The 13,748-nt window shown below is 38.8% G+C and overlaps 1 protein-coding gene across 2 annotated transcripts in view; it reads right to left on the reverse strand.

Annotated features, from left to right (window-relative positions):
* Window positions 1-2,364: 2,364 nt before the first annotated feature.
* The window catches only part of LOC115007098 (BMP/retinoic acid-inducible neural-specific protein 3-like), a 51,198-nt gene continuing 39,814 nt past the window's right edge, over window positions 2,365-13,748 (reverse strand). For both annotated transcript variants that reach the window (XM_029429795.1, XM_029429794.1), the window contains exons 5-8: window positions 13,554-13,659; window positions 12,891-13,127; window positions 9,482-9,704; window positions 2,365-4,099 (exon numbers count right to left, since the gene is read on the reverse strand). In XM_029429795.1, coding sequence (XP_029285655.1) covers window positions 2,983-4,099; window positions 9,482-9,704; window positions 12,891-13,127; window positions 13,554-13,659 — 1,683 coding nt within the window. In that variant the 3' untranslated portion in view covers window positions 2,365-2,982. The remainder of the gene's footprint in view (window positions 4,100-9,481; window positions 9,705-12,890; window positions 13,128-13,553; window positions 13,660-13,748) is intronic.

Here is a 13,748-nt window from a genome sequence, read left to right on the forward strand (position 1 = left end):
TGTCATAGTAGGATGAGCACAGGTTGACAACAGTAACGATGGCTCAGTTCCATTAAGTAGCTATTCCAGGGAACCAGCAGGCACAATACCAGGGCCTCCTACTATCGCATTCTCTATCGCAAGTAGTGTAAATATATAGTGCTTCAGACATTCACTTTCTGCACATTTTGATATGTTGCAGCCTTACAGTTAACTAAAATGAACGTGTTCCCTTATGAAGCTACATTCAATAGGTCTACCCCATAATGACAAAGCAAAGAGGAAGATCATTTTTTTGCAAAGTTTATTAAAAAGAACAAACTTGAAAGATCACATTGACATCATTATTAAAACCCTTAACTCAGTGTTTAGTTGAAGCACCGTTGGCAGAGGTTATAGCATCATTCGAGGCTTTGCACATCTAGATTTGGGGATTTTCTGCCATTCGTCCCTGCAGATGCTTTCAACCATGTCCAATTGGATGGGGATCGCCGGTGGACAGCCATTTTTGTCTTTCGTTTTTGATTGGATTCACGTCTGGGCTCTGGCTGGGCCTCAAAGACATATGCAGAGTTGTCCCTAAGCCACTCCTGCATTGTCTTGGCTGTGTGCTTGGGCCACCGTCCAGTCTGAGGTTCTAAGCATATCTCACGTTTAGCATTTTTCTGGAGGCCATTGTACTCTTGGGAACTTTTTAATGCAGCAGAATTGTTTTTCTTTTATGCTTTGACACAGTCTCTGAGGTATGCAGGCGAGTCCTTCGACCTCATGGATTGAGTTTTAGCTCTAATATGCTGTCAGCTGTGAGACCTTATAAAGGCAGGTTTGTGCCTTTCCTTATCAATTGAATTGAATTCACCACAGGTGGATTCCAATCAACATCTGAAAGGTGATCAAGAGAAATCGGAGGCACCTGAGCTAAATTGTAAGTGTCATTCAATATGACTTTCCATTTGTTTTAATGAATTGAGAAAACTTTGTCATTGTAGGGTATGATCTTACTTTGTATGGTGTAAGTATGTTTCTTATTTGTTAGTGTTGTCATATTAGAAAAAACACAAGTGTTATTACAAATAACATTAATGAAGGCTGTTTTTTATTCATGTCACAATAAGCCATGACCTATTCCCATTATTATATAATGAATTCATGTTTTTTGTGTTTGAATATTTTTTGCAAACCTAGTTTCCCACACCCCAGGTATTTAATTCTTCTTCTTTTATTTTTTTACTAAATTGGTATAATCACACCAACATATGATAATAGTTTCTCAATGGCCTATTTACATCTAAAGTCATTATTATATTATAAAAAATGTCCATAAGAAGAAACATGCTGCAGCTTTAGAAACAAAGCCAATTTAAACACATATGACACGAGAGAAAGACCTAAGAAAAGTGCAATAAGAGGCGCCATAAAAAGGTACGTATTTCTTTTACATTTGGCCTTAGTTTAATGCTAGCTATGTAAATCTGTTGCTCTTTTATGATACTGTGAAAGACTAAGGCCAAATATTTAAAAAAATAACACGTCCACCTACGCGATACCCCTCGAGGCTTAGAGAACTTTTGTTGTGTTGACTGGATATGCAGTGTTTATCTGTTGAGTTTGTTTTCAGCGTTTGTGTTTTTTTACTTTGCATTGTTTCTGCATTCGCCGCGTGTTCGCTGTTCATGTATTTGTTTTGTCTTTCTGCAGCATATTCTTTTAATTGCAGCACGTTTCCCTTGGTGCATTTATTTTGGATGTGTTTTTGAATTAGTACAGTTTCTGAAGCTGCAGCACGTCTCTCCTGATGGAAATGTTTTAGGCAGTTGAAACACGTGTGCCTGTGCTTTTTGCAGGTTTGGCCTTGAGGAGTTGGTGCTCTGACAACAGATCAAGATACATTTGAAAACTACTCAGAATAACTGAAAAATCCAAGCTTGTGTCAAATCCTTGACAATCAAGTCAAGCTAACTTATTCCTGTTTTTTATGTTATCTCAGCCCAGAGATTTTTTCTCCACAGATACTTGAAATGCCAAAGCAGTAAAAGCACAGGTGTTATTAATAACCTTATTGAGCGGTTGCAATCAAGTTCCAGGGGTATTAGTTACACCTGCTGTGAAAATAATGTGTCACAAGTACCTCTTGCATGAAAAGTACACCATCTATAGACCACACATAAAAATGTTTTTATTTAGTGTATTAACAAATTGTATTATACATTTTATAGACAGTGTTTTTATTTATTTTTTACTTTTGTTTCACAAACAACAGCATTATAAAAATAAAAGCACATGTAACATATATTGTGATCATGGTGTAATTTTTTTCTCGGCAAATCTGGAGTAATACAGCATCTATTTATTAATTTTGTTTATTCAGTTGTTTTTTTCCTTTTCTTACAAAAATGTGTAGTACAGTTTAAAAAAGAGTGAGTTCATTGTTGAATGAAAAAGCCAAAAACAATGAGGTGCCCATCATGTGCCAGGTTAAAAGGGAGGGCCATGATAGTAAAACAAGTATTTATGTTTATCTTTGCACCGGGGGAATAAATGTGATGAGAAAAGTACAAACGAAAAAACATGCTGGTGTTGAAATGTTTATATCTGTGAGATGAATACATTGCTTGGGTAATACTTCATCAGCAAAAGCTTTTGTTTACGTATGTGAGCGATTTCAAATTTGTGCAACCTACAAACGTCAGCACACTGGCAACATATCAGTTATGGTAGAGTTTTAAACTTATATTATAAACTGTCAAAGTCATTATTTTCATCAGGAGAGAAAAAGAAAAAACGCTATGAGGCATGTTTGGTGAAATCCTCCTTAATTCTACGATGTTGTACAAATTAATACAAAAGCTGACATGAGAATCTCAAATGCACTGTTGAGATTCATGACGACAATGAAAATGTCCCCCAAATGTCCCTTTCTCGGCTCCAGAATTACTCTTAACCGTCATCAGGCCTGTGTGATAACTGCTCTGCCATCTGTGCACCTGGCCGCCTGCCCACTTATTAGCTACATAATTTGGTTGTTTCGTATTCCAACGAGTTGGGCTGCTTGGCACTGAAAGTCTGCAGCGCTGCCTGGATCCTGGCAACGTCCGTGGTGGACAGTTTGAGCCGGTGGCGCAGCAGACAGGAGAAAAGGTCCAGAGGCTGAGCTCCAGGCGGGGAGAGCCTGTTGACCCGATCCCGTATCTCAAGCAGCTGCAGCAGGGCAGAGTCCTGCGATCCCTGAGTATATGGGTAGTCAAGTTGTAAAATCAAGTCCTGGATCGCGTCAGGGTCAAAATGCATACTATAGCCATACACTTGGATGCTATTTATCTTCATGTAGCCGAGATTTCGCCCCGGTTCCAGGTACTCCAAGGGTTCATAATATACAGTGCCATTCCCGTTACTTGAGGGCCCTCTGATCCGGCTGCGCAGGTAAAAGTGTACTGTCTCAAAAAATGTTTTCCACTTGTTGCCCAAAGTCAAAGTCCAGTTATAGCAGTCATAGGGAAGGTCTAATTTAGTCCTCTCCCAGTCTGGGTAGTTGCTCTGCTCAAGGGGCATGATCCAACTCTCTGAGTGGCTCCCCCCAAACGGATTAATATACACCGACAGCAAGGGGTCCAGAGTGCTGTTCTTGGTAAGGCAGATCTGTAGAGACATCCCCAGGAGCATGTGGACGTGGTTTGACTTGTATTTATTACTTTTCAGCGTCAGCAGCATCCTCTTCCTCCATGATGGGTCGAACCAGTTATTCAGCCTGACATCGTTGCTGACAAAGATCCCGTGGATGCTGATGCGGTTGTCACGTCTCTGCAGAAGGTAGCGCAGCTCCAGGTCCTGCAGATCCGTCTCGAAGCCGATGTAGTGATCAGTGGAGTCGGGCACTTCGTTGCGGCATAAGCCCTGGCTCAGCATGTAACCTTGGTTACAGGTGGCGCAGCGTGAGCGGTTCTCGTAGGAGCAGGAGGCGCAGGAGGTGCCCTCGCCCACCGTGCAGGGGATCACACCCTGGCAGGGGGGATGCTCGTAGGGGCAGGAGCAGCTCCGGGTCTCCTCCAGGTAGGAGCCGATGTGGTTGTTCTCACTGCAGTACATGATGGAGAGGATGTAGTTCAGCCAGTAACTGATGGGCCTGGAACAGAAAAAAAGATTGACTGTAAATATATCGAGATACTAAAATATCTTGCTCAGAAGCACGTGAATAAAATAAATGATTGTCATGTTGGAAACGACAGCACTCAAGCTATTTTGAGTTACATGGCGAGATTTAAGGCACCTGAAAAACAATGTATATACGGGACTAAATCAGAAAGATAGTAAGTATAGTAGTTTCATTGGGTCCTTAAATATCAAATTAAAGCACAAATTAAAAAAATGTCAAAGATAGTTAGTACTCTATGTCCCTGTGTCAATTCTTAATTTATTTGTCAAGAATGAATATACAATAAAATAAATATATTTTTGAGTATTATTATCAAGATCCCTGTTTTAACTATTTAACTATTTTTTAAGACGCATCTAACAAAAAGGTTTGCACTTATTGTAAGTCGCTTTGGACAAAAGTCAACTGAACGTAAAAAACCTAACAAATTAAATGTGATCCACGGCGAACAACTAAAGCCTCCTATTATATAAAATTACAATTAACCGTTTAACCGTAAAATGATATCATGGCTTTGAGATGTGTGTTTCAATGTTAATAGCAAAATACAAATAAACATGGCCCAAGGTCTAATATCTTCCTTAGCTACCTAATTGTACAGTGCAGGTGAAGACAGTATGAGTGAAGGTCATCAGTCCTCCACACTACTGTATTGCTTCATATTCTCCAGAGACTCTTGCATGACGAGCACAGCCCACGCCATAAAAACCACTTAACACCATATAATCCTTCTGGAAATGATACCAAGTCCACATATGTTTCACTCTGAAATACAGACTGTAAAGACCTAACATTAGAGGACAAAGAGTCCTTATTTCTATTTTTTTTGTTTAGCAATAACAAGTTAGCTAATGTGCTTCATCAGGTGACAATATCTCATCTGGCGTGATGAGCTGTCAACAGAACAACTTTTAACTTTTTCAGATTCTGATTGCTGTGTTATTACATTTTGATTGGTGCTGTAAAAATATGTAGCATTATATATTTTTAAATCAAAATTCCTGAGAATGTTTAGGAGAAAAAGGAGCAGATGGCCCACATGCCAAGAATATAATGTCATAAATCAGTCTTTTTTTACTTCCTTTGTTCCACATCTGTCACATTTCTGAATCCTTCTTGTTTTGTTCTCCAGCAGAGTTAGCACTTTTGTTCATGTGGTCATGTGCAGCTGCTCAATGAATTTAGGGCAAACAATAGCGCATGTATAAGTAATTTACATTCAACAAACATATTTTTGAACATTTGTCCCTGCAGTTGTTTGACTAAATAAAAGCTGGGTTACACAGTGCGTGTGGCACTGGGAATTATAACTTGATATGATAAATATTAGATCAAAGTCATTAAAAGTGAGCCAAGTTTCTTTTCACAACTTCACAAACCCAGTTTAGAGCAAACTTAATGCGTATTTCAGCATTACAAAATAAAGGTCTATCTAATTTTCTGAGGGGGCCCTTTCCCATTTCTACACAGGAACAAACATTACGGCAGTGTCCGGCGCTGACCTCTCACCAAACGTTTGAGGAGACACAATGACCAACGTCGAATGCATGTGAGTGCAAACAGCATCCCGACAGATTTAAGTAATTTGCAATTAATTTAAAACAAAACCTTCACACCAACTCAACTACTGACTGAACACTTTGACACTTTGGATATGAATCTGATTTGAAAACTGCTACATTTAGCTATCCAGTCCAGGATAGAGAACGTCCTCTAATAGAAAAAGTTAATTTTTGTTTGATTTGATACAACATTTTTAAATGAGATTATTTTTAATCAAACATTGTAAAGTGACACTATTTTAGACTCTGGGTCTGCTGGATCTTCATTCTACAGGAATTGCATTGCAACAGCAAAGTTAGTGTGATAATACAATACCACTCTATGCTATGAGATGATACTGGTACAATTGTATACATGCATATGAAGCATATGATACCTTCACGTTCTCAAACTCCACATTACTGAGAATATGTCATGAAGCAGTGTAACAATGTTAGAACATGCTAAACTTTTCATTCCACTTCCAAATAATCAAGTTAACATATGTATGTATGTATGTATGTATGTATAAATAAAAAACTAATTACACCTTATAAAGAAAAACTATGGTCAAAAGTGTGACAGATGTATGGGCTATATATACTGTATATATATCTTTATTTTGTGACGGGCATCATGTGAAGTCCATATAATCAGTTGTTGGTGTAGCTATCATGATCCAGAGGCATTCAGTAATATAAAAATACTTTACCAATTAAAGTGATATTTTAAATTGCAATGTAAAAAAAAAAGATTCATAAACTCCTCGCTGTTTATATTGATTCAAGACATTTTAATACCAATTTAGATTAATACATTCTTTGCATTTTTGAAGACTTTTTTTATGGATCTGTGGGAACCCTGAGTCGATACAATGTGTTCACAGTCTCAAAAGTACCCAGCTTCTCTGAAACTCATCAGTTAGAGTCAGTTGTGCGTATCTCACCTCCAGCGTGGAGGCTGTGCACAGCAAGAGAGAGGAAGCCATCCCGTCATCATAAAGCGCATTGTGTCAGTAGGACATGTAAACTGTCATGGAGTGACAGTGTGCAGTGCAGGCCAAAGAGAAGCTGGGCGTTCACTCTGCTATCTGTTCATTGTCAGCCAGCTCATTTCACACTGATCAATGCATCACACAAACTTTATCCTTCTGCTGCAGATTCAGTTTTCACTAGTGAGTAAAACTTGTTTTCCCTCCACAGAAGATGCACTCCATTTTTTTCCCTTGGTGAACCACAAAAAAATAACACATAATGTGTTTTGTGCGGCTCCATCACTGATATTCTGACACCTTGTAATCTCAGACAGTGCAACTCAAACCCGAAAAAGCATGCTGTCCATATTTCCGTAGACTGTAGCAGGGAGTTACAACACTTGTAGAAACTCCAACATGGATTTGGGATTTGTGGTTACAAAGCTATCATATTTTTCTGTTTGCTTTTTCTTCATTCAATATAACGCAATACGGAAAGAAGCTGTCAAACAAGAAAGTTGTTCATTTTTATGGAGCTTGTCGACGTCGGGAGTGTATGTCTTTTTATGACACATTTTTTGAATGCAAAGTTTATAAATGATACCCCGCAATTAAACAATTTAACATTGAGGAAATGGCAATATTTCAATTGAGGGAGAGACTAAATATTTATTTGGAAATGCTTGGCTTTGAACCACGTTAATGCAAAAATAGGCCATTCCTTAGATCGTTTGAGACCACCAGGTTATATCACAGCAGGATCCAAAATATCAAGTTTAAATATTTACTTACTCCCACTATATCGCAGTGATATATACATAAGTGATGAGAAATATAAAATATTATAGTCAATGCAGATGCACTTATGGATGTCCCTTATTTAGGGGGAACAAGCCACTTGTTCCTGCATCATCTTATTTAATTATTATTAGTGCTATATGTGAGCATAGGTTCCGTCACTCCTAATATTCTACGGTACTGTCTTTTTGCCTCTGACCTGCATTACCCCTTAACAATAAAGGAATCAGCTTTTATAAAATAACTAACTGGACTAATAATAACACAGTCTTAATTAAATACTTGTATTTGAAAGGCAATTTACAATACGTGAGGAAATATTAGTGAAATAGCCTGATGTCAGCTCAACAAAGAGATCCGTGATTGAGTTGATTTATGGAAATGTGGGAGATTATTAAAACTGTGAAAACTCTTTTGACTAGATTTTTTCTGTCTGTCACTGTCCCCGTCCATAGTCTCACACCGAGTGTCCGATAAAACAATGCTGCGGATTTTAGACCTGCTCCTCCTAGACATTACATTTCAGATGCAGTTTCCTCTGTAGCAGTCTGCAGTGTTAAATCATGTGCAACAGCTATTTGTATCACTATTCCCAAATAGGTATACCGGACACAGGCCAAGGGGCCTAAAGGGGCCCCCAGCCTTCACCTGCAAAATGTCACTCGAAAAGACACATATCAGGCATGAAGATATGTATATGATCACAAAAAGACCCAAAATGACTACAAAGAGACACAAAACAACCAACAATGACACACAATGGCTACAAAAGAGACACTTTGTATCCACTCAAATTGCTTTACAACACCAACAAATATTCATAAAGTAGAGGCTGAGGCTACCATACACCTGCTCATCAGGAGCGATACAAATTCAGACACACTCACAAAGCGACACAAAACTTGGATGCATAACGACCATGTATTACATTATAGATTAAGACTGTCTGTGGCTAGGGGTCTCATAGTCTTCCTATATGTTGCACCTTTAAACAGAAACACCCTAAAGTACATACTGCATGAGACCAAACTCGCAGTTTTTCAGTCGTGCAGCTTTTGTTTTCTTTAAGTGGCAGCCAATTTTTTGGTGCAGTCTATAAGTAAATAAGAACAAATGCAATCTGGCAGTTTATTGGGATGTAAATCTTTTGTAAATATCCCATAAAAGCGTGCAACATCTCTCGCTATTCTGCTCTATACTAAAACATTAGCATCTGCTATGTTGAACAGGCAATAAAAAGAGCGGAAAAGAAGAAGTTGCAGCAGCTCTAAGGTTAACAATACATCTTGTGCATGTAAGTATGCTCTAATCAAATTGTATAGGCGATTGGTAAAATGTTGGTATGAAGAATTAACAGGTGCTGGGCGATGAGATAGCTGCAGCTAAAAATCTAATTTCAGAGGATGAATATTTAGTTTCACACCTAAAATAGTGCTTAAAATAAGCCTGGCTGAATTAGTTGTATTGACTAAATCACATTTCTTTTTCATAAGCTCGGAGTCTGCAGACTATATGACTTTATTTCAGAAAATAAAAAATAAAATAGATCAAATGATCTACTGAGGAGACAAGGAAAACCTTTTTTGTCTATAATTTCATCACAGGCTAGTTAAGCAACGGGAACATCTCCCAGATTTAGCATATTCTTTAAAAACATTGCAAACTTTAATTTCACAGGAGGATGGTTTTGATTTCCTGCATGTAAAGGAGACCTGGGCTGGGAGTGCAGCCAAGTCATCAAGGTGTGACACTATAGCTCACTTTAGTAGGACCTCAGTTGAATATCAAAGCGCTAATATATTGTGTTTATTATTAGCATAATGCCTAGTTGAGAGGATAACAAAGCGCTGCGCACAGTGTGCTGAAGAAAATAAATGAGCATTGCCGTTCACAGAAAGGACTTGTGATGTGGCTGCAGGCTTTGGAATTTTTTGCTTATTTCCATATACACACGCACACGCACACACACACACACACACACACACATTCCACATCCATATTAACAGAAAAGTCAGCAGCAATACTTAGCAGCTTCTCACCTCCCCCTCAGCATAATGATTTTGGGCTGAGTTCGACACCTCTTACTGAGGGTGAAGAGCTTGTTGATGATGCGTCGTGCTTTGCTCAGGAGCTGCTGGGTTCTGAGCTCCAGCTGCTTGTAGCGCTGGTGGATGGTCGGCTCCATCTTCCAGAAGTATTGGATGGCAGATGTGTTCAGGGCGTAGAACGTAGGAAGCCTCCGGACAAAGTTCTGAAACTCATCTGCGAGGCAGGGAGAGATGCGAGATGAGAGTTGAACATTTCTCTGACAAAAGCCAACCTAACTCTCTCACTTCCTTCCAACTATATTTAGCTGATTTCAGTCAGACCAAATGTGATAATCACTTTACGGAGGCCACACGGGCTAAAGAGCTACAGGGCAAACTGGAAGTGAAATGTTTGACGCATATGCTAATGTCAAAAGGCAGAGCTAAACACGAGGTTGGGGGAAGTTTTTATTCCATTAATGAGCAGCCAACAGCCTTTCCAGGGCTAATTCTGCCGGTCTGTCAGCGAGAAAACAGTAGAGACAAGAAGCACAGAGGAAGACACATGTCAGGCCTTCAGAGCTACTGCTCACACCAGATTACATGGCATTCAATAACAATATTGTCGTCATTGTAATCATGATTGGTTGTTTGGAAAATGGATGTGAAGGGCAACACTGATGAAAGCATTAGTTAACGTTAGCTTGATAATACAGCATCTGATTAGAAAACCAATTAAGTGCCAATGGCTTCCCTGGTGATTATGAAAGGTGTATTACATGTTCCTATGAAATTAATAAATTGATTAAACAGCTTGTAATAAAATATATGAAAAGGGAAGCGTTTTCCATGGCCTGCATTTAAAAAATCTGTCAAGGAGATAAGATGTTTTGTTTTTCATTTGATTACACGTCTTCAGTTAAGATGTTGCACTTTGACATATTCATTTGTATAACATTATATAGGGGGTTAAATGGATAATATTTGTATTCATTATATATATATATATATATATATATATATATATATATATATATATATATATATATATATATGGGTACAATGGGGGCAATGGTTTCCTCTATGTTTTTCAACCCTTGTTAAATGTATTATACGGGCTCATTCTTAATTAACTGTGTATTTCCATGTCCACTTTAAGCTCAGGAGAAGATATTGATTAAGTACAGGTACACGAAACAGTAACTAAATCCATTCATAGTGTTGAGTTTCCTGTGGAAGTTGGAAACTGCAAGTTACTGCTGAGCTCGACCAGTATTTTATCACCAAGACAACAATACCTCATCCCTGGAAACCCACTCTCTGCCCACCATTAATATTTTGTCAGCCACTGAACCCAGGAAGGTAACAGCGCTCTTTTTTTAGATTTGGAGGAGCACAAGTACAGACACAATCTGGGCATTGTTAAAAATAAATTGGGGTTGGAGGGTAACGATGTGTATCAAGAGGCTTATTTGGCAGATTATTTTTTTAATTGCCAAATGATGTGGTTACAATTAATAATTGATGTGTCTTAGTTGCTGGGTTCATTTTAAGCAGATATTCTAATTAATTTTACAAATAAAGCAAATTATTGAAATGTATTTTGACCAAGGCCTGCTGACTTTGTGTATATTGCACCCCCTTCAGACAATGGATTTTTGTCTTCTGTCTAATTCATTATGCTATTATGAATATGACTCTATTTGTCTTACTGAAAACTGAAAATAGATGGATAGATAAATACTTTATTCAACCCGAGGGAAATTTAGTCGACAAAACATTGATAAACGCAGAGGAATAAAAACAAAAGACTAAAACTCAAGCAGTGAAGAAATTAACATCTTTTAGAAATAAAGTAGTAAAAAAAGAAAAGATAGTAATCTATCCATAGAATATCTACAGTAATTGCCTAAATAAAGCATCACTCCCTAGAAAGTAAAAGCAAATCATGTCTGCCATCAGCAAACTGTGGAAACCTCATTTAACAATTCAACAATTTCGAGTCATAATTAATTAATTCATAATTATTAATCACTTTGTCGCTGATGTTGGTTGTTCTCGATTACATCAAATATAAAAGTGGATCCCTAGGGGTTTTAAGGGAACTAACTTATTTTTCTTTATTTAATACAGCACTGCCACTGCAGTTCTCAGGGCACCTTGCTGCTTAAGTTATTGCCAGCTGTGTGCTAATCAAATTGCCCTTAGTACAGAAGCATGTAGCCAGTAATAACACACTCAGCCAGCGAGGTGCACGAAGAACAGCTTAAGGCAGGGCTGGAAATGACTGAAACAGCAAAGATGCCCTCAGGGTCTGTGGATGCAGCTCACAGTTTCGATTATGACAGGAGCACGAGAAAGAGCTATGTGGGGTGAATTACACGTTACGCTGTGAGGGTGTAACGTTTGAGTTGATAGTCAAAGTGTGCACCAGATAGTGTGCCTATTCAATAATAAACTCATTTTACAAAAAGATTGTGTGGAAATCTTGAACAAATAAGGTTAACTGATACGACTGAGCTGCGAAGAGTTACCTCACAGGCTGCTAACAGATTACAGCCACTGTGATTTGTTTCTGGGGCGTGACAGCTTCCCCTCTACGATGCTGAAAAGCCTTCATTTGGCAGAATCACTGTTGACCTAGTCACATTACTGCAAATGCTACCCTTTCATTTTCCGGACATTGAGATTTGCACCATGCAATTTCTGAACCCAGCCAGGCTGAAACAGCAGCAAAAGGTAGTGCTTTGAATGCCAAAAAAGAAGGTTAGGTGATTTGACAACGTACACAGTGAGATGACAGACTCGTCAACTGTCAAGGAATTTTCTATGGCATTTCTACTCAAGCATCGATGCCTTTAATATCTCTGGCTGTATCACGCCACTGAAGGAAATTTTGCCAATCAATAGGCAGGCAGTATCGGATTTTTTCATCAATAGGATGAAGTACCTTCATTTTTACATCATGTTGTGCAACATCAGCTGCAATACATCATGTCTAACGATTGCTTTGCAATGGTGTTTCAACAGAAGCCTTCCAAAGAGAGATTAAAAAATATGTAAGAGTGCTTTACATTCATGAGACATATTAATTAAAATGTATGGAAGAATTTATAGGCTATAAAAATACGTAACAGTGGGACTTTTAGCAAATCCATCAAATCTAAGTCATTACAGTTAATAGGCAAAAGATGCTCTTGTCTATTTTTTTTGGATAGTTTTGTAAGATGCAGCTTTAAAGATTGCTCCTCTGTGTACTGTTGAATTCACATTACATGGATGGGTTGTAATTGCCCCTTGTTTTCATGGCCTTTATGTCCTTGTTTTCTTTGCCCATCAGCTCCTCTAACAATAGGGTCTACTTTTCTGTCAGTGGGAGAGCCACAGCCATTGAATGAGTGCAACAAGGAAAAACACTGACCTGACTCCTCAAAGTCTTGGTTGGCCATGTTCCAGGAATCTCGGATTTTCAGCACACTGGCTTCCATCGCCCTAAGATCCACCTCGGGGCAATTACACTGTGGGTAGTCCACTGAGCAATGGCACCAGCAGTCATTGTCCCGGCACACAAACTGGCCCTCCTCATTACATCCGATGTAGCTGAGAGCTGCCTGCACGAACCTTGGCTTTAGGTACTTTGGCAGTATGGCCTGCAGGCCTGAGGCAAGAAAAAAAACATGGAAATGTCACCTGGATGAATGAAGAGGAAGCTCTTTAGGTATTGCAGGAAATGTGTTTAAATGGCTGTTGTAGGCTAGATCTGTACTGTAAATCATTAAGGACCGGCACTCATTTTCTCTGGGATTCTTTCCACGCTTGACATATGCTTGGCGTCAAATACAATGTGCTGAAATTCACTTAAAGTTTTATTTTTACTGCTCAGTTCTGCTACTTTTGTTGTGAATCATTACTGTCTGGGATTCACTTCAGAGCTCTGCAAGCATGCATGGGCAAAAAAAAGCAACAGAGTGATTGAAGCAAAATTCGTTCTGACACTCTCATGCTGCAGTTGTAAGCTTGCCAAAGAACAGACACTGCGACAATTCCATCAAAAATTGGGGAAGTTCAATTATAGATGGCCAACCTTGCAAATGAATCTTGTTTTCAGGGCTCTGAACCAAAACGGAGCTGACAGAGTCGAGGTTGTCATAGTTACTGCATCCGAGAGGGCCCGTCCTTGTTTCGGTCACCTAAAGGGAGGGAAACAAAGGCACAACAATAATCCATACTGAGAAAGAGACCCACTAATGAAATTAAATATACATAGGGAGAAAGATAG

This window comes from Cottoperca gobio, chromosome 4 (assembly GCF_900634415.1).
Source record: "Cottoperca gobio chromosome 4, fCotGob3.1, whole genome shotgun sequence".
Taxonomy (NCBI): Eukaryota; Metazoa; Chordata; class Actinopteri; order Perciformes; family Bovichtidae; genus Cottoperca; species Cottoperca gobio.